Source organism: Anoplophora glabripennis, unplaced genomic scaffold (genome assembly GCF_000390285.2).
Source record: "Anoplophora glabripennis isolate ALB-LARVAE unplaced genomic scaffold, Agla_2.0 scaffold1, whole genome shotgun sequence".
Taxonomy (NCBI): Eukaryota; Metazoa; Arthropoda; class Insecta; order Coleoptera; family Cerambycidae; genus Anoplophora; species Anoplophora glabripennis.
In genome coordinates this window covers 3,911,583-3,934,135 of record NW_019417028.1, presented here as the reverse complement: position 1 = coordinate 3,934,135, position 22,553 = coordinate 3,911,583, and the positions used below count along the sequence as shown (strand labels likewise).

At 33.2% G+C, this 22,553-nt stretch overlaps 1 protein-coding gene across 1 annotated transcript in view; it reads right to left on the bottom strand.

Moving 5' to 3' along the window:
* Positions 1–10,207: 10,207 nt before the first annotated feature.
* Positions 10,208–22,553, bottom strand: part of LOC108917105 (FMRFamide receptor-like) — a 224,134-nt gene continuing 211,788 nt past the window's right edge. The window contains exons 3-4 of the mRNA XM_018723589.2: positions 21,030–21,406; positions 10,208–10,397 (exon numbers count right to left, since the gene is read on the bottom strand). Of these exons, the coding sequence (XP_018579105.2) occupies positions 10,208–10,397; positions 21,030–21,406 (567 nt within the window). The remainder of the gene's footprint in view (positions 10,398–21,029; positions 21,407–22,553) is intronic.

Below are 22,553 nucleotides of genomic sequence, written 5' to 3'. Positions count from 1 at the left end.
ATACATCAAATTATGCCGTTTTATTTTGAATTGTGTGTCTAAGTTTAAAAAGATACTTAGCCAAATATTGACTGCAGTAAGCTTGAAGTAAAAAGAACGTGGCTATCGATAAATCCAATATCGTGCTTCCGTTCCTCGTACAAGGTTCAAAGCATCGGGATACATACCCTGGTAATTACATTCTTTTTCCCGTACCCTCCATATAAATCGAAATTAATAAATTACCGAAATCTGCTCCCTAGGGGCCGCTGAAAGTACACTTATAAATTGGAGAATTCATTCAATAACCCGACGTAAGTAACAGCGAATTTACGACTTCCATCGGCCTTACGTCGGTCTTATCGAAATGGGATCAGATTGAGTCGAACTTTTAACTGGATAAGCATGAATGCCAAGAGTTGGTTTTTCGTTTGTTTGTTTTCGTATTTGGTATTGTTAGTTTTCTATATCATACCCACATACGTTCATATTCGACAAGTATTTTAAGTACCGATATAATGAAAAATAATTATCATATCCTCATTTTATTATCCGAATCCAAGTAACAGAATAAGGCAATTACGACAGTCGCTTTTCCCTTTGCTCTCGATTAAATCGAAATTAATAAATCATCCGGATTTGGTACTCGAGGTTAAAGAATACTGGAAAGGATTAACGAATATAGCAATAAAGCCAACAACACCCCATGAACGAAGCTAATTTACGATTAGAATAGCCTAAGGTCGGGTTGATTGGGCCAGGGTCGAATAATTGCTCTTACTTATCGGCGGCGTTTGTAGAATAGTTTTAGGGAGAAGGCTACATTAGGCGAATACGAAATTTACGCAAATAAAAGTGTGTTGTACTTTAGAGCCACAAAAAAATTTTTTTTCTACTATTTCCACAAAGTTTTTTCACAAAAATAAAATACGGATCTATAAAATAAACGAGTTTATTTAAATATTTCTAGAATTACAATTTTACTTGAAACTGAAACAATTAAAGACACGTTTCAGTAATAAAATTTAACTATTCAACTTTTTTTTATGTAGTATGTAACTCTGGGACGATTCCAGAGGTCCTCAAGTTTTGACAATTTTGATTACTTTAATTTAAGCACCGTTTTGCAACCTCAATGATTTTGATCATCGTACGGAAATCCTTATAATTAAAAACTTACCATTAAATAATCCGTTCCAAGTTTGGGGACACCCTGTATATACCTAAATGCCACATTCGGAGTTCGGAGACGTCGATTAGTATTTTTAGCTGCGAACTTTTTGACATAAGAAAAAATTGTATACAGAGTGTCTCAGGAAGAACATATGCACTCATCATTGATTTGTTTTAATGGAACACCCTGTATATTATGCAATTTTTGAATTGTACGGTAAATTCTGATCACTTTTTGTATAACATACCATATCTCTAAAATCAGCGGTTTGCGTAATAATGACGTTTGAAAATTGATATTGTGAAATACACAGAAGTAATTAAATAAAATGTTTGAATTGAATTTGTGTAACACTTGTTTATTTTTAAAGAATTGTAATAATAGGAATCAATATATATTTTATTTTGTAATGAAAGCTATCGTGGTTGCTTTGAGTCAAACCTCAGCTATTCACAAGGAATGCACTAGCCAAGTGTTTATTTGCTCTTGAGATAATGCGATTTATGAGTACCAAAATGTAACCCGGAATGCCGAAACTAAGAGAGGGTGTTCTTTGTGACAGTGGTGCCTGGCCAGCGCCCGAATAAGGTTGCTTATTGTATGTGTGTGCTAGCTTGAATACATTTGTTCGATGAATTGTGAATTTGTGAGTAATATGCCATACTCGTTTATGTTTATGAAAACCCCAGGGCTCGCCACGTGTTCCCCGGTCTTAATGGATGTGGTTCCTTCGAAGTGTAGCTTGTAAGTTCTTACCTGCGTTTCGATTGACACATACTGGGTGGTGTTGAGGTAGGTGGCAGAGCCTTGACGCATTTCAGGTGACAATAGCTGGTTGTTGAAGAAAGAATGATACATATTTGCTAAGTAATGTAATGGAAACGTATGGAAGGATATACCTTGAATCCTAAAGTTAGGGGGAGTGTAACCCCCCGGTGAGTTAAGTATTTATTTGTTATTTTATTGACAGAGCAGTAACTTTGTTATTTGCTTCATATACCCTCTTGATTTCTGGCGAATGACCCGGCTGTTGTCGAGATAAACTGCTTTGCGATGACCCATGTATAAAAGGTAACAATATCAACAATAACATTTATTTTGCAATTGATTGAAATTAAATGAAATTGATTGAAATGGTTAAAATTTATTGATTGATTGAAATGATTAAAACTGATTGTTTGATTGATTGCTTGATTGAAGTGGAAATTGATTAAAATGGAAATGGAATGAAATGGAAATTGAAATTGATTGAAATGGTTAAAGTGGTTGATTGATTGAAATGGTTAAAATTGATTGAAATGGGTAATGGGTAAAATTGATTGAAATTAAATAAAATGGTTAAATTAGGTAAATAAATTGGTTAAATTAAACAAAATGGTAAATTGATTGAAATGAAATAAAATGGTTAAATTGAACAATATTTAAATTTGACAACTTTATTTCTTTCAATTTCACAATTTCGCTAATAAATGGAGGCCCTATTGAGTGGCCACTAAGGTCACCGGATTTAATCCCTTCAGATTTCTTCTTATGGGGTTATTTGAAAAACGTTTATATAAATAGAGCAAATAATCTTGATGACCTGAAACAGAGAATACGCCACGAAATAAGACTTATTCCAGCAGAGGTAATTTGAAAACGTTCAATGGCAAACAATCCTTCGACTACAAAAATGTATTGAAGTAAACGGACAAAACATTGAACACTTATTATAAAGCAATTGTTATTTAACTGTTTTATGATTAATTTTTTTTTCCATTTATCACATTTCAAATCTTACTATTACGAAAACCGCTGATTTTAGAGGTATGGTATTCAAAAAGTGTTTAGAATTTACCGTACAATTAAAAAATGCCATAATATACAGGTCGTTCCATTAAAAAAATTAATGATGCCTAAATATGTTCTTGAGACAATTTTCTTATGTCAAAAAATCCTCAACTAAAAATACTGATCAACGTGTCCGAACGTTTTTCCACAAAACAATTACCTGAATTTTAAACATATTTGTTCCTTTCATCATGACCGCACTATATATTTCTATATTAGCTTATGTTGTGTCACGTTAAAGATTAAACAAATTAGTTCGTTTTTTTACTAAAATAGCTGTTAAAAGATTAAGTTAATTCTTACGAAGCATTTTGCGTGTTGTCAAATAGTATCGTTTATCGTAGTTGTTAGTCTTGTAGAACATTGGGTATTTGAAAAAAATAACATTTCGTTTTTCCTGATGCACTCTCTATTTGATTCACATAATACGGAAAAATACACAAGAAAAGTGACTAGAACGGAAAACCGCCCATTGTAGGGGTCTTGGTCCATGATGAAATTTATATACAAGTTTTGCTTACGCCTACAAACTAAAACTAAGATATCTTTACATCTTACAAAATAAACGTAAATCTTTGACAGATTTAGTACACAACATCAATAAATAAGCAGTCTGGAAATGGTTTTATACAATTTTAATCTACGTCACTTAGAGTACAATAATTTCAAAATAAATATCACACTGTTTTAATATCTTTCATTTCCTTGAGGTATTTGAGTATTTATTTTCGACGAACTTTTTCGAACTCGGAGAATGAAATTTTTTATTGTTGATTTTAAGATTTGTTAAATAAGAAAAATAACAAAGAAAAACAAAAGGGTTTCTCACTACCTACCGCTACGTAGTACAGGATATATTATTCTGTAGAAGAGTAGAGTATTATTATCATCACTATACCAAATATAAAAGCAGACATTGCTCGAACATTTGCATAAGTTAACGATGAAAATATATTTCTTTACAATAAGTAAAATTTCAGAAAAATAGCCAATTATTTAAACTTGAATCATCCAGCATCAATATACCGAATTGCCTTCAGACGAACTAGTGTTACTTTATTAGTTAACGCAGAGTGGACGCCGGAAAGTCCTCAGAATGTCTGAATGCTGTATATAAGACTTTCTAGGAAATACATCGCATAAAACGCATTGAACATATTATGTAATGATTGGTTCTTCATATACTGTTAACTTCGATTTAAATTCCAGTAATTCTGGAACTTTAAGACTGCTTCTATTCTTTATAAGGATTCAAATTTACTGACTGATATAAGAAAAGTAGATAAATGTTACCTTATCAAATATTGAACCTATTTGAAGAAATACTACCACACAAAATATATTCTTCACCCGAATATTTAGACATTGAGTTGTATATATTTGTTAGGGTCATTTAGATGTCCAGCCTTGTATCAGTTCGAACAACTAAATCCCGGATATTAACCGGACTCTATTCAAATGAATTACTAAACCTCTAATACTGTTCCGGACTTTAGAACTAATTATGACACTTGTTTAGATGTTAAAACGCCTATAGGTATTTGTTTTGGCAATATCCTGTTTTCACAGAGTCAATACCAAATATTTTGTGGGAACAATCAGGGAATACATATTTATGTACGTTTTAATTAACTTGTAAAGTAGATGTTTCGTAGCACTCGTCAATGAAGAGACTATGGAAATATCTAAATTATTTATACAGGATGTTAGAAGATTAACTGCCTTAATTTTAACAGACGATACATAAAAATATATACATTAAAATAAACAAAAAAAACCTTATATGACATGGGTCCTAAACTTGACCATTTCCGAGAAAAAAATTATCAAAATATCCAACTTGATGTACAAAAGTTCGATTAATTAAGGAATATTGGCATAACTGCGTGCATAGAATACCATAAAATACGATGTTTATCACTTTTTTGAACTTCGTTATGCTTAATTCTAAAAAATAATTAGCATTGTAATAAATTTAAAATTCGATAAAATTCATATCGGGCAATGTGACAACGGCGCGGCGGTTAACACGAGGTACTAAGGTGTCCAGCAACCACCAATACACAGTTCAGTTGGTATCTGGATTCGACCGTGTCGGAGTGTTTTTTGCGTATCACTATTTCCTTTTCTTGAGGTGTGCATCGAAGATGGTGGTGGACATTTTAAGCATATGCTATGGTTTGTTTTGTGCTTGTGCTAAATTACTGTCCAATGTTGAATACCAGCCTTTACATATTCAGATTGATGACACCAAGAGTAGTTAAACAGTGGGGCTACCAAAGCACTTCAAGGTCACTCCAGGCTACCACCGGGATGCCGCCATCCGAAGCTGGCACCAGGTCTCCAGCAGCAGCTCCAAGGTCATGCTGAAGAAGTGTCAGTGGGGTGAGGGCGTGGGGGATCTGGATTGACCTTGAAGTGCGTTGGTAGCCCCACTGTTTAACTACTACCAAGCATCTAAATTCCCTGGTAGAAGATTAGCAGTACATCAACACACAACTTTGGTCAAATACGGATGTTTCACGTATGCACTTTTTATTTTATTTACATCTTTTGTGTTCTTGCTAACATTCCCTGGTAATCACTTTCAACCATTCTACTTCCGTCGCATTCAGATAAATCATAATGCACGACGAAATCCATTTATTTTCACTTGTTCCACTTGCTTCCGAAGCTATCAAGATCAAATCTCTCACATCCTGTATACTTTGTACAACGACTGAGGCATTCGATCAGGAGAGTCCTGTAGTTCCTTATCTACGCTGCACCCCGGTTAAAGAACCACCATTTGTTACAGAAAAACTACCGTCGCTATGTCCATCACCGGAATGTTCTTACACGGGAATAGCATTATCTCCAGCCAGTTAGGAGCGAGCGCAGTTCTCGACGGCTGTAAATCAAGTCGCGAATGACCCCTACCAAGCTATACAGAAAGTGGATACGTCGCCGAGTTGAGTAATTCCTTTAAGGTTCCTTTAAAAGCGACGTTACAAGGACGTTACGATTGTAGGGCGGTGCTATTTTCAGGATTTATATCGCTTTCGCTCAGCGCAAATGCAGGCGAGGAAATAATTGTGTTTGTTTGAGCTAGCTATTAACTTTTTTTTTTTTTTGTTTTTTTCGATATTTAAAACTTTTTCATGTAAAAATTTGGATTTTTGCTAAAAAATCATTTACAATTAAAAAAAAAACAAATCTTAATCTGTTCATTATTTGTAAAGTTCTCAAGTTTGGTGAAAACTACATTATTTATTTTGGTTTGAAATCATTAAAGTAATCTTATTATACAGGGTGTTAATGAACTTATGTCAAAAATTTAAAGGGCTGAAAAAGGAGCAAAAACTGAGTTATCTGATGTCACAAACTTGTAACGTTGTAAGATTAAGGTCATAGAGAAAAAAAAATTAAAAATGTGTTTAAAACTGTTTTGGAACTGCTGAAATACATGTATTTTATCGCGGCACATTTTACGAGTTTGTGGGTTTCTTATGAAGCCGGACTGTATTCGAAAGTAAAAGTATGTAAGTATGTATGTAATGTACATTGTTGTAGTATGTAAGTATGTATGTAGTATGTATGTAAGTATGTATGTAATGTACATTGTTGTAGTGATTGCTGTGCTGTTTTTCGGGAGTACATTAATAGCCGTATTTTCAAGTTATCTTTTGAAAATGGCGCATTTATTTAGTAATCGCGAATATTATGATATGCTCATAATTTATAGCAAAGCAAAGGAAAATGCCCACAGAGCTTGTTAAGTGTACCATGCAAGATATCCTGTATCCCACGGAAGTTAGTGACATCGACCAACACATGACATCGTATTGACGAAGCTTGTAATATAATTTGAGAGAACGTGGCAATGTTGCAACGCGTGCGAGTGAATTGAATACGTCGCGCTGAAGCTTGTGTGCAAGCAAATGGTGGGTACATCGAACATCTTCTATGAAAATCAACAGCTCTCAAAAGGTGGTTTCTTGCAATGTTGAGGTAAATCAGATTATAAAATTACATTTTACTCCGTGTATTTACCTCATTTTGACATAAACGGACATGTGGCAAAAATATTTGACATAAGTTCACTAACACCCTGTTATCTAATAATGGTCAAAGTTTGACATCAACTAAATAAATGGCAATACATAGTACATTTTTTTAACAAAAATGTAGAAGTAATAAGGGTTCCAGCCAATAATTTGAAATGTCAACTGTTATATTTTTTTCTTTTTCTTTTTTTTTCACGAACATTTTAATTATATCCTGCACACTGTAGTGGGTAGTAAGAATTATCTGAACGAATTCAACTGCAATACCTCAAAAAATAAAAGCTCCCCTAAGACAACAATATTCACAATTCTTAATCTATTAGATTGGATTGTTCTTATAACCGCCGATTGGTCCTCCCCCTGATAAGATTAAGAGCTGCTGCTTCAGAACCTAGAGACAATAATATCAATAAGACCGTAGAATTTATATAGATTTAGAAGCGGTTTTTTCTTGCTTTAGTTTCACATTGTTATTTTTGTTATAGAAATAATTAATTTATCATTGGATTTAATACCATTAATATATTTTTTACATGCACAAACTATCTGGTTTTCAATATGAGCAGTAGTTGAATCATGCGTTAGCAATGTTAGGCTAGACTCTTATTTATAGACGCAAAAATGTTCTGCTCAATATTGATGTTGGCATTTGCGTTAGCTTGACAAAATATAGCAGGAGGAACTTCTTTGAAAATTAAGTCAAAATCAAAACGAGACCCAAAATTAATTAAAATGGTGATTTATTTGAATTTGGTGATACTTTCACGGAACAATTACTTTATATTGGAGATTAGGATGGAAATAATAGCATTAATGACCTCAGACTAGCCTGAAATTGTATTGGTAACTTATACGATGATAAATAACCTGCCATTATATTATGGCCTAGTTCATATAAATCACCCTATATAGCAATACACAATTTGTGCGATAAAATTCATTTCATATAAAAATTGCGATACTCCAAGTGCTTAACTAACGATATTTTGGGAAACAACTATTCTGCGGACTACAGCTCTGTCCGGCATTGAATTACACCCACAATATCTAGTACAATGTTGGATGGAGGTGTAGTTCGTAGAGTAGTAGCTTTCCACAACACCATTAATTGTTAATTATTAATACTCATTGCATTGAGAAAATTACCCCACTTTGTAGGTTATATCGCAACCTTAATACAGGTTGCTCACAAAATATGTTTCTTTAAGAAACAACCTGTATACTTAGAATCATGTTAAACGGGTGCACTTGCATATAAATATCGAAAAATCAGTTTACTGTAACTAAACCATTTATTTAACCAATTTAGCCACAAGAAGTAAATCACTTATTTACTACAACTAAATGCTATGTTGTAGGTACCAAATAGATTGCGATTGTTAATATATCATGTTTTAAAAATACAATAAACACAGACAATTATGTGAAATTCGTGTTGGTTATTTTAATAATGATTACTCTAAATATGTATTAGTAAATCCAAAAATAAAACAAAACACCTCAGTTCCGCCAAATAGAAAATTCTGGGTACGTCAGATTGCAAAAATGTTGACGCCATTAGATAGAGCGAACAAGTGGCAATGTAAATATGCAATTTATTTTAAAATTCGTTTTCAAATAAAGCCAGAAAAAAACGATTTTGCAAAATTTCGAGTTTTTCCGGATATCTCCGGAACTACCCGGAATTTTAAAACTTTCTAAACGGCATATTGTTAGGTATAAAAAACACAACTTTTTCTAATTTGAGCCACCCCGTATCTCTTACCGTTTCCTAGATCCTAATGCTATCCCATCTTTATCTTGGACACCCTGTATAAACTGTTTTATTACTTCTAACGAAACTTTTTTCTTGATGTAAAGAAGTAGAGGTGCAAAGTGTGATTTTAAAAAACGCTGTGTCAAACGTATTTTAAAAGTTTGTATAGGTTGAAACTACGGCTTCAGTCCGTACTTTTGGCCTATAAACCATGTCTCCTATTTTATGTAAGCAACTTGTTTATTTATTAATAGATTCGAAATATAGGATGCACTAAAGTGGTTGGTACATAAATTTATGTTAACAGTGTTCTCCAGACATGAACTTCGTTAATATTGATTTTTCCTAACATTTCACTCTTGACAATACTGACGCATTTCTATGGGGAAAAGGTGACGGAATTATAAAAAATTTGCTTCAAGCTCTTTTTTGAATAATGCAGGAAGGACACTTTGGAGATGAGTTCAACAAAAATGTTCTAACTATCCTAAGTCATTGCCTTACCAACAATATTATGAATTGTCTTTATGCCATTAATTACTGTTGACATGAATTATCCGCATTAGCTACTTTTCTTTTAAACTTTAAGTTTAAATAAAACTTCTCAAAAACCTTATTGTATAGACGGCGTCCATTTGGACTTAGATATGGACAAAATTGAGTTTTTAATCGCAAATAACTCAAAAAGTATTGGCTTATCAAAAAAATTGTATAACATTTTTTGCTTGAAATTAGTGGCTCTATCGATTATTTTGACAAAATTTAGTTTCAACCTCTACAAAGGGGTAAAAACCACCCCCAGGGTAAAAATATATATCAGCATAGGGTGTATTTTGTTTCTTGGGCTATACCGCACCTACTTTCCAAATTTCAAGCAAATCGTTGCATAAGAGCGGAAATCAGAGCTAAAAACATCATATACCAACTGAAAATTTTCTAAATTTAAGAGTTCTAATTTTTTTTAAAACAATTTAAACAATGTATTCTTATTCCTCATCTCAAAAACTAGAAAAAAAGTTTTGTATCATTTGAAAAAAAAATTATTTAAACAAGAGAGCAAAAATGTAATTTTTTTTCTAAAATTATAATTTTGGGGCTCAATTTTGAGGGTGTAAATGGGTGTTGGTGAAATATGATTATTTTTCTTTTAATCTGTTCCACCTAAGCTTTAAAACGTTATTTCTCTTTTTTTATCTTTTTTCTACGAGGCGCTACTTAATTTTGTACATATCTAAGTCCAAATGATCTTTCAAATAACATCTCTCCTCTGCCAAATAACATTTCAGTCGACCTCCTGCTATTTTCCGTCAAAAAAAACTAATAGACAGCGTACCCTTACCTTCGCGACTATTCCCCTCCGCATTCGTCTCCGGGGCAAGCGACCCAACCCTTCACTCAGACCAAAGAGGCGTCCATCTGTTGTCATTCCGACGCCGTGATGGTCGCTTGGGCGCCGTAGGCGCATATCTCCTTGCCGGATCGGTTGGCGGGATAGTACACGCACGGTCCAGGACTCAGCGTCCTGCTGCGGGTGCTGCGCGACTCCCTTGAGGACCCGTTCGTCCTGCTCGACACTCCGTTGCGGCTGATGCTGGTGCTCTGGCGGTGCAACCTTTGGGGGACAGACGATTTAGATTTATAAAATGTGTTTTTGGCGTCGTTCGAGGAAGTTAGGTCACATTCAAGGTTATATGAAGGTGAACTCTTGTTTTTTTTATGGTTAAACAATTTTTGTCACTGGATTATGAAAGTAAAAAATTTTACGACCAGAGACGTGGTTGATTTATTTTTTAAGGTTATATTGAAGGTCAATTATTGGTTTTTACAGTAATAAAATTTTTGGGGGAGCGAGATATGTATTTTACGTTTAGAGACGCGGTTGGATTATTTCTCATTTTCAAGGTCATCTGAAGGTCAAATCTCCCTCTCGAAATTCTCAGGACATACAGGAGAAATTCCCCCTTGTTTGTGTCATTGGGAACCACCATCTGGTGGCCTTGGATTTGACCTTGAAGGCCATGTAAAAGGTTATTTCAAGATCAACTCTGTTTTTTTTTTTAAGGTAATACCTCTGAATAGGGTAGGATGAATCCATGCCGCACATCCCCTTTAAGAGCAGTGTCATTACCAAAAAACCTTCAAAGAACATTGAAGATAACCATAAAAAATAAACCAACTACGTATTCGAATTAAAAATTTCTCGCTTTATCAGAATCAAGAACAAAAACTGTGTTACCATCAAAAAGCAATGGTTGATTTACTTTTTAAGGTTATATTGAAGGTTATTTGAAGGTCAATTATTGGTTTTTACAGTACTGAAGAAAGGTGGTTGAGTTACGTCATTTTCAAGGTCTTCTGAAGGTCAAATCTCCCTCTCGAAATTCTTAGGACATATCGTAGAAATTTCCTCTACAAGAGTTATTTGGGTCATTGGGGACCACCATCTGGTAGCCTTAGATTTGACCTTGAAGGCCATGTTCAAGGTTATTTTAAGGTCAACTCTTGTTTTGTGTAAGGTACCTCTGAATAGGGTAGGATGGATTCATGCCACACATTCTCTTTCGGTGCAGTGTCACCATCAAAAAACCTACAAATGACATTGAAGATTCCCATAAAAAAATAAACCAACTACGTATTCGAACGAAAAATTTCTCGCTTTTTCAGAATCAAGGACAAAAACTGTGTTACCGTCAAAAAGCAATGGTTGATTTACTTTTTAAGATTATATTGAAGGTTATTTGAAGGTCAATTATTGTTTTTTACAGTAATACAATTTCTGAAGGAGCGAGATATTTTACGTTTAGAGACGTGGCTGAGTTATTTTTAATTTTCAAGGTCATCTGAATGTCAAATCTCCCTCTCGAAGTTCTCAGGGCATATCGAAAAAATTACCTATATTAGAGTTGTTTGGATCAATGGGAACCATCACCTGGTGACCTTGGATTTAACCCTGAAAGTCATGTTCAAGGTTATTTCAAGGTTAACTCGTGTTTTTTGAAGGTAACACCTCTGAATAGGGTCCATGCCCTTTCGGGGAAGTGTCATCATCAAAAAATAAGAGTTGATCTTCAATAAAATTGACCATAAAAAAAATAAACCAACCACGTATTCGAACGTAAAACTTCTCGTTCCTTCAGAATCAAGGAAAGAAATTGTGTTACCATCAAAAAAACAAGAATTGACCTTCAAATAACTTTGATTCGGAGCTAACTTCGACAAACGGACAGGATTCGAATTCTGCTACCCCAAAAAACCTATGGATGTGGCGGTCCAGCCTATCACATATTGATTTTCTTTACGTGGAGCTGTGTAATCAGTGTTAAGCAGGGTTTCTACAGGGTGTTTCACTAGAATGATCTCCATTTGCACGAACAGTGCAATCTTTTTAGTAACGAAAATGTTCATTGTTTGAAGTTTATTATTGCTTGAATCTGATTAAATTTGCGGTATTTTTGAATATTTACTCAAATAAAATCATTAAAATGATGACTAATGTTATTAATTTCTTTGTTCGAATAAATAACCGATTGATTAGTGTTTGTCATGTCATTTAAATACAAATGTTTTCAGTTGTTTTTTTAAGTTTTACTCGAAAATCAGGCTTTTTTCGAAAAACATAAGAGATTTGTAGAAAATTGAAAGACAAATCCGAAAATGTCGTGACTGTTAATGTAAAGCAGTGACGCACTATTTTATTTATAAAAATAAGTAACCGATCCCCTGTATCTGCGCCACTGGAGCATGTAAATGTCAGGAAAAGCCCTCAGATTTTGCACAATGTTTACATAAATGCATGTACCCAATTTCAAATGTAATGTAATCATGTAAAAACTTAAAAATTGTCCAAAGAAAACGAGGTTTCATTTTTGGTCACCATTTATGAATCATCCTGTATAATAGCAGAGTACTTTTTCACCACTATAGGTATTTACTCGTATCACCGATTTAGAACCGATTTCATTCGTAAACACCCACACACAATAAAACCTCGGTACACGCGTATCGATAGTTATTTATATCTGATATGATTCCGACGTTCTACAATGACTGAAATTATGACATGTAGTAATAAATGATTTATATTTTCCACAACTTGACAATAAAATCCCTGGACATTCATTGGAGTTACATTTAATTCACTTCATGTACGTTTTGTGGATTTGTACGGAAATATCACGAGAAATTTTGTGACCACTGAGGTAAAGGCCTATTATTATTGTTGGTATTCAGTGAGCGTGAAAAAAAAGCTTGCAAAATGAAAGTATTTTTTGCCCTCCTTTTGAAGATTCCCATTTTTTTTAATTATTTGCCTAAAATATATACATATATTACATAATTTTTTATTTAGAATTATGATTTTTTATATTTTTAATGTTCATACTTGAATGTCTATACTTTTTTGTCCTGTAATTGGAATATTTGTTCTGTTGGACAATAAATGCTTTTAGCTAATGAAGTTAAAAGAATATTAAATGGCCTGTGTTACTTTGAGTATCATTTTGGACATTTCTACGAAACATGATAAAAAAAAGTAATTAGGTTATTTATTGATTGAATTCATACAGCATTTCAATTACGATTGTAGTCCTATTAGGACAAATATACAAAGTTTTGGTACAAAAAGTACGAACTACTCCCGCTTGAAGTTAGCAAATGATAACTGAAACAATTATTTTCAGGTTTTCAGGTGGACTAAATGCTGCCAAAAGTTAAATGAGTTTTTAAGGCGATGTCCTGTAAATTTCTAGAAATCCCAAACTTGTAATTTATATTCTTTTATCACCCGACTTGTTTCTGAGATTCTAACTTTGCTAGTTTCAAAGGTCTTATAAATATCCACTGACAGTTTCATCTTTTAAATTATGAAAACGGCTAAAAGCCAGTGAATAGATCAGTTTCTAGGGCTCTTTTATTTAATTTTCAGTACTTTCAGTAGTTCCCATTCTATTTTAAGTGGGAGAGTAAAGTCCTTAATCCGATTTCATCAAGTCGCTGCTCAAATGTAATTCTATTAGAGATTTCATCCTTGACGTGTAATAAGAAATAAAATATATACTTTGGCAAAATCTATACGGAATTCTAGCCATAATACATTAATAAATATGTTTCCTACATTATACTTCTCAAGTGACACGTTTGTTAAGAATATCAAAAGTTCACACTTCGTTGAAAACTAAAAAAAAAAAACATTACAGGAATGAACATTTATTTTAACGGATATCTTTTGTTGTCACGTTAGCTTTGTGATGTCGCTGTTTTGTATTCCAGGACAAAATTAATGACACGGTATACGAAAAAATTTAGCTTGGTTTATAAAAAGACAACAAAATTTTAATGTAATCGTAGCTACGAAGCGTTCGAGAATTCCATAAAGGTGCTTCGGCTGTAGATTGTAAAACAATTTTTAATTCTAATTAAAATAAGACAAGCAAAAGTGATGGATATAGTTACGAAATTTTTTGTAAGTTTTTAACAAAGTTGCTCGGGAATATACACAATGTGTTCTTCTATGATTTGCACCCAATCTACAACGAGATTATTTACTATCGAAATAAATGAAATAGACCCCTATTAAAAACCGATATTATCATATACAGGGTGGCCAAATGAAAACGAAACAGAACCATTTTCAAGAACTGCGTCAAGATTGTAGAAAAACGCTCAGACCCGTTGATTTTAAATTAAAGGGGGACATCCTTTGCTCGTATTTTTGACTCCGCCAAGCAAGGGGTCACCTCATCACCCCAAAATATTTAAATGGCATTGGGGGTTGAGTAATATTTCTTTTGAAAGCTCTTACAATTCTCTTTACAACAGACTTTAAATTTTATAATTCCGCCCAAATCTTTGAAAAAAATTTAGTTTAAAATTTAAATTATGTTCAGTGGCTTACTTACTACTTAGTTGATTAAATGTTCAAACTGATGACCGCCCGCTACAATACAAAAATAAAGATTTTGTTCGAAACGTTCGCGTACATTCCGAAGCATTTCCGGAGTGATTCGACGGCATTCGTCGACGATTCTTTGACGCAAATCTTCCAGCGACGCTGGCTGTGTTTTATAGATTTTACTTTTTAGGTATCCCCACAAAAAGAAATCAAGGGGCGATAAATCCGGTTATCGTGGAGGCCACTCAATGCTGCCTCTTCTCTCAATCCAATTCTGTAGAAATCGTCGGTCCAAATACTGACGAACAATTAACGCATAATGCGGAGGAGCACCGTCCTGTTGAAAAATCAAATGATCTTTATCATACTCTGGAACATTTTCAATAATATCAGTCAAGGCAGTGTCAATAGCGTCTTCCAGTAATTGCAAATACATTTGGCCAATCAAATTACCAGGTAGCAAAAAGGACCCACCAACCGGTCATCGAAAATTCCAGCCCATACATTTAATTTTTCCGGTTGCTGTGTATGCACCTCGTGAAAAACTCTTGGGTTTGAATCGGACCAATAGCAGCAATTGTGACGATTTGCCGTCCCATTCAAGAAAAATCTGCATTCATCAGAAAAACAGATGTTAAAACAGATCGTTCATTCTCGCTCATTCATTATTTCGCAAAATTGCAAACGGCGGTCATAATCATCCTCATGAAGTTCCCCTTCTTCAAAATGGTTTGTATGCTAGTTCGATTGATCCCAGACACAGATGCCAGCTGCCTCGTACTAAATGTAGAATCAAGATGAACTTGTCCCAAAACTGCAACTTCACTAGCTTAATTAACTATAGATTTTTCAATTTCTCGTTTTTTATTGGCTACGTTCCCCGTCTCTTGAAATTTTTTTTACTAACTCTAGAACATACTTCCTCCTGACATACCGATCTTGATGTTCTTCATTAAATAGCTGAGCTGTTCTATTCGCACATTTATTGCTCATAAAGTAAAACGAAATGATATCTACCCTTTCCGCAATGGAATAAATCATAGTGTTTAATTTTCAAAAACACAATTAAATAAACTACCAACCAACGCTTCCAAATAATACTAGAAAATAATTTGGAATCCACTAACTTTACGTTCATTGTGTGTGTATAGCATTCATTTCTGTTTTTTACAATTGTGTTTTTTTTTACGAAAGTGATAACAAATCGCCGAAAACCAATGTAACGCAAGAAATACTAAATTTATACCATTGGCGTACTTAACTCGAATGACTGACATTTTTACCGTTACTAATTGTTTGTACATAAGTTTCAACTTTAAAATCAAAATTCTTAATAAGTATTGGGCGGAATTATAAAATTTAAAGTCTGTTGTAAAGAGAATTGTAAGAGCTTTCAAAAGAAATAGTACTCAACCTCCAATGCCATTTCAATATTTTGGCTTACTCTTGCTTGGGGGTGAAAGTGGCGAGTCAAAAATACCAGCAAAGAATGTCCCTCTTTAATCTAAAATCGACGGATCTGAGCGTTTTTCTACAATCTTGACGCAGTTTCTGAAAATGGTTCTGTTTCGTTTTCATTTGGCCACCCTGTATATATAACCTCACTATTACTCTAAAATTTCAGTTAGTTTCGTTACCCCATTTTTAGTTATTAATGACAATGTATAAATAAAAAATCACTGTTTTCTACCTACAAAATTGATACTCGCCGTAATTTTTTTGTTAATTGATAAAAACATTCAAAATGTTTACTGACGATAAGTCGAGCTATTGTCTTTAGTACTGTGAAGGTCATTTGCCTCAAAAGCTCCTCTCAATTAAATCAATTCTTCGGTACATTTTGAAACTTTAGTTTGGCCTTCCGAATAATAAACATGTCCACAACTTCTAAGATAATTCTGTATATCCATAGGAACTACTAGAGGTGAATTAATCAATTCCTCTAATTAAACAAAGCAGCAGTGCCTAATGATGCAGATAACAGAGCTAGAAAAGTAACTAAATCTAGACGTTATCCGGTTGCACTTTTTGCCGACAACAAAACGGCTCAATAAAGAACATAAACGCAATCAAGCTAATCCATCTAATCTCCTACGAAGCTGAAACGGATTGACTGGTGAACGATATGAACTACTGTTTCCGAAATAGCGATAAGGGGTGTACTAGCGTTATGTGAGATCGATCAGGCCCACTAAGATATTATTCGAGGACCCTATTTTTACTTACGAGAATAATAAATTGCTTTTTTATGGAGGATAAAAATGAAGAAATTGGGTCAAGTTATTTTTCATCGGGGGAGCTGTTAACTTCAGAGTGGTGCAGAGAAAAATTGCATCGAGGTTCCCTACCCCCTTGCTAATATGTTTAAGAGGGGATGTACGACGATGAAAAATTTAACATCGTTTCTCGTACAGATATTTTTATTTAACTGAATGCTTTAACTCATTTTCAAGATGTTAAAAAATATACCAATGCAATAAATTAATAGGAAATCTTTCTACACCAATACAATAAATATACAATACATAAATTAAATCCAATAAAAGAAAATAAAAAAACTTTTCGTGCGGTGAAAACTAATTTGACCTCTTTTATTGTACACAAAATGTAGTTAATAGTCTTCTTTCAACAGAAATACATTTTTTAGTGCTCCTAAAAAGCGTCCCCGCGACGCGTCGAGTGACACGAGTTGAATTGTAAATCAGAGACCCTGAATGGCGAACAACAAAAGTTTTTTCACTACAACGCATAAACATTGACTTTACGACGGTTTCGAGGGGTCGCTTCTATTTCCAACACAAAACAAATAATTTTTGTCGGCTCCCGACCCATTCAAGTCGTCACATTCAAATGTAGACAGTACGAGGATCCTTCAAATCCAGTGTAAACAGATTCAAGAGAAAATAAACGTGTATACTGATGTAAATGTTCATTTAAAACATTTTCCGTCATTAAATTACACCTATTCTCTAGCGTACACCCTGTATAAATGCTGCTGTTCTAAATTATCTCTTTCAATAGTTTGAATCAATTAAACACTTTGGATTTACAGTCCAGGGAACGAAGAGAAAAATAGGGCAAAACCTCCGAATACTTTCGGATAGATCCGATTTTTATGAAAATTTGGAATTAAGCTTATTTCACCCTGTAGATGAAAAATGTATATGCTTGATATGCGCTTCTTATTTTTAGGGGATGAAAACCACCCCTTATGATAAAAAACTGAATAAAAATAGGTGTTATATAGACCAAAATCATATCTTTATATACAGGGCGGGCCATTAGTGCGAGAAAGTAAAATAACTCCCTGGTTACTCATAGTACAGAAAAAAAGTTGTTTAATATAAAAGTTGAACAGAATCAAGAAACCTAAGCTACAAAATTAATTTGAAACATACAGGGCGATGAGTAAAAACGGGACACGCCAAAGATTACATTTTTTAAATGGAACACCCTGTATATTTTTAAACATATGGTTTTCGAGAAAATTCTATATATGGAGTATCATTTAGTGCGGTTTATCATTTTAGTGCGGGGTTGCCAACTTATGTAGAAAATTCTTCGAATTTTGGAAAAAACATGACCTCGAAGAAGTTGTATTAACTTTCAGCTACTAATACTTGGAGCAAAATAATTAGACATAGTTATAGGCAAATGTTAGACAAAGGCTCCTATATTAGCTAATATCGATATTTTATACAGAGCATTTTTTATAATATGATCATTTTTAGAAAGTTTAAACTCGATTCTCTAAAATTTTTGAAATGGAACACCCTGTGTTTTATAGGTCTATTTTATTCACATATCGGTCCACTTCAACTTTTATTAAACATCTTCTATATCTAAAATTGTTAGTTTTTAAGATATAGCAACATTTCTGAAAAAACTTAATTTTTATTATTTTATAGAATACCACAAATAAATATTAAATAATAAAATTAACTCAAAATGGAATGATAAATTATGAAGTGACAAGTTGACACAATGTGACAGTTTTTTCCAAAGCCATTTCGTGCGACCGAAAATAATAAAAATTAGGTTTTTCCAGCAATGTTGCTATATATTAAAAACTAACAACTTTAGGAACATAATAAAAGTTGAAGTGGACTGATATGTGAATAAAATAGAACAATAAAATACAGGGTGTTCCTTTTGAAACATTTTAGAAAATCAAGTTTGAACTTTCTAAAAATGATCGAATTATAAAATAAAAAAATAGATAGAAAAGAAAAAAGAAAACGAAATAGAAAGTATAAAATATCGATATTAGCTAATGCAGGAATCTTTGCCTAACATTTGTCTATAACTCTATCAAATATTTTTGCTCTAAGTGTTAATAGTTGAAAGTTAATACAACTTCTTCGAGGTCATGTTTTTTCCAAAATTCGAAGAATTTTCTACATAACCCCGTACTGAAATGTTAAACTGTTTACATTGCCATAGGTATATAGAAGATTCCCAGAAATCCATTTGTTTAAAAATATACAGGGTGTTCCATTTAAAAAATGTAATATTTGACGTGTCCCGTTTTTACTAATCGTCCTATACGTTTCAAATTAATTTTGTACTAGGTTTTTTGGTTCTGTACAACCTTTATATAAACTTTTTTTCTGTATTATGAATAACAAGGGAGTTATTTTACTTTCTCACACTAATGGTTCACCCTGTATCTAGAATAAATATTGTTTTATATTGTGGGTTATAATTTACGCTATTTTTATAAAGTTTCAACCCTTAAAAACCACCCTTAATGATAAAAATATAAAATTAATAGTTTCTTATTCATATATTGTTGATAGAAATCTTTTCAATAGTTTATGGTATAAATAATTTATTACAATGTTTCAACCCTTAAAAAACTACCCCTAATAACAAAATGAATGATTTGTTAGTACAAACAGGATAAATTACATTCTTTTACCTGTTTATAATACAATTTATAATTTATCGCATTGTTTCAACCTTTAAAAACCACCCCAATGACAAAATATAAAAATGGCTTTTAAATTATTTAAAATGAATTATAATTCTTTTTTCGTAATAACTTTCTCTCTCGCAATTTACTTTAATTTATGTAATATTCAATTATATATATATATATATATATATACAGGGTGGTCTCGATGTAATGGGCCAAAATTCATNTTATTTTATTATTTATACCTATGCATGCTCCAAAGTGGATAATCAAAATATTGATATGTTCCAAAAATTGAAGAGGTAAGGTACCGCCGGTTTTTTTTAAGATAACTTCCTTAATTTTAAAGCATTAAGACGATCCAAAAACGATTTCATGAAAAATTTCGACAGCTAAAAGTTCTGTAAAATTTAAAATTTTTGAGGTTAAACGATTTGAAAAACATGACTCGCCCTCCAAACTTCAAGCAGCGACATCTCTGTTAATTTTTATCTTACACATAAAAAAGAAACCAAAATTTTCTGTGAAAAAAAATTTTTTACTCTTGAATATTTTTCGTATCTTTTTAATTTTTAGTTATTTTCAAAAATATACATATTCTATTTTTGGGATTAAAAAAATTTTTTTTCAATCAAAACGTAATATTTTGAAGTTTTCCATTCCAACCCGCTTAAACTTGTATAATATATTGTTGGCATATAAAAAATATAAATTGTAGAAGGATTACCTTTAATTTTAAATCTCGTGAAAAATTCATCAGTTTTTGTACTGATTCTTTTTCCGATAAAGCGAATTAACAGTTTTATTTTTATCCTAACTTTGTTAATTTTGATGCTAATGACTTAAAGTCAAGTTTATTCTAAAGACTTCTTAAAGTACTTTAAAAAATGTTCTGTGCATTTTTCTTGAAAAATAGAATTATTTTTAGTTATTTTACGTTAAACGCTTCCAATCTAGTTTCTGGCGGACATGAAATTATCTTCAACCAGCCGTATCTCAGCACCTATTGTACCTACATAAATGAAAAAAAACTCAATATTTTTCTTTTTCTATAAGCTTCATTTTCTTCGCCATGTTTTTTTCTTAGAATGTCTTTTTTCCGAGTTATCCGAGAAAAACTACTGAAAAACGTTTTTTGTTTAATAAAAAATTTACATTTTCAATCACCAATAACTCAGAAAATATTGACTTATCGAAAAATGTTCATAAGATACTTTTTGCTTAAAATATTTTATTTTTCACTCCTAGAAGGGGTGGCTTCCACCCACCCGGGCAATAGCGCTCATCAGCACTATATAACTATTGTTTCTTGAGCTATTTTCTACTTACAGTCCAAATTTCATGTCAATCGGTTCTATCCGAAAGAATTCGGAGGGGAAACCCTTGGTTCCCTGGACTATTACGAAATGAACGAAAACCACTGTTTATTTACTCACCTTAAGCTTTGCCGACCGCCGTTTGACATGAAGCTATCCTCGTGCGTTGTGGCGCCGTCTGGCGAGTCGGTGCCGGACCTGAAGAAGGAATTGTGACAGAACAGTATCAGGAACAGTCTCTTGAACTTGTCACCGAATATCACGTAGATGATAAAGTTAACACTAGAGTTAATTGTGACCAGCAGGTTGCTGGCGTGGATTAAATAGATTATGTTAAAGTTCTTGTCCAACTCGAAAGTCTCTATTATATTTATCACGAGCGGGAGGAGGTTGCACACGAAGAACACGGCTACGACTCCCAGAAGCATCGTTGCCAGGCCTATTTCTCTCTTCTGCAGCCTGGAGAGCCGCTGGCGCTCCTTGTTTGCTTTCAGCACCTGCGGAGATGCAAATGCAGGAATTAGAACGGATGGGGTCGCTTAATCACGCACGGTGTGTCCCGTGGGGATGTGGAAGTGCTAGGGGTGACTTTAAAACAACCCGCGTAGCCGCGGAGGCATTTTTAAATGTAACTTCCAGCAGAATTTTGCACTTTGGGTAAATGCGACATTGCGGCGAATTTTAAGTAAAATCCAAATCGCTGTTAAGGCTCTAAGACCCTTTATTATGGGATGAGGAACACAGTTCTTAATCAGTTATTCGAAAACAGGTAAAATTTAAATATAATTCTAATCAGTAGTATTTTTAATTACGTTATTCAGAATCGGAAATACTGAGATCTACATTTAATAATCTTATGAGCTGAAAAACTTTCTTTTTCAAATGGAATAACCCATATTAATTGTCATGGGTGAATGCAAATTGAATGCCCTTTCGACTGATATAAGGTTGTTCATGCTAATCTTGAACAGTTTCCCAGAAAAATCAGGTTCTTTTCGAAAGTTCGAAAAAGTAGTTATGTAACAGCGTCAAGAAGCCCTTGCAAAACCACTTGTCTCTCGCATTTTATCAGGCCTGGAACTGGCAATGTCAATATTTACTGGCATGTTTAAAAAGTGGTTTGACAAACAAAGTAAACCACTAACAACAACTAAAACAAAACGCAAAACGAAACAAACTTGTGCAAAACCGTACTTATCTTATCAACTTCGACGTCACCTGTTACATAGGTGTTGTATAACAATGAAAAAGTAATATTAACGGTCGATAGAAGGAAGCACAAAAAACAGGCACTTAGGTAGGAAATTCTGGAAGGAAGCCTAAATAGTTGAAGATAGGCAGTTGAAGTGAGAACAGTGTGCAGATAGTTAGCAAGACGATCAGTGTAGTGTGAAAAATATAGAATTAGTGGAAAATTAAGTGTTTAACCGGTATTAGTTAGCAGGTAATATTCTTTAAGTACTTTGTTGTTAATCGTTCTATGTAATCTTATGGTTGTGATATTCATAGATGTTTCATGATAATAATTCTTTGTATGTTCAGCTTCCATTGCTTTATGCTCAAGGGCATATATTTTTCTAAGGTAAAATTGTTATAATTATTATTAACGATTGCTCATTATTTATTTCATGTTAAAATATGTAT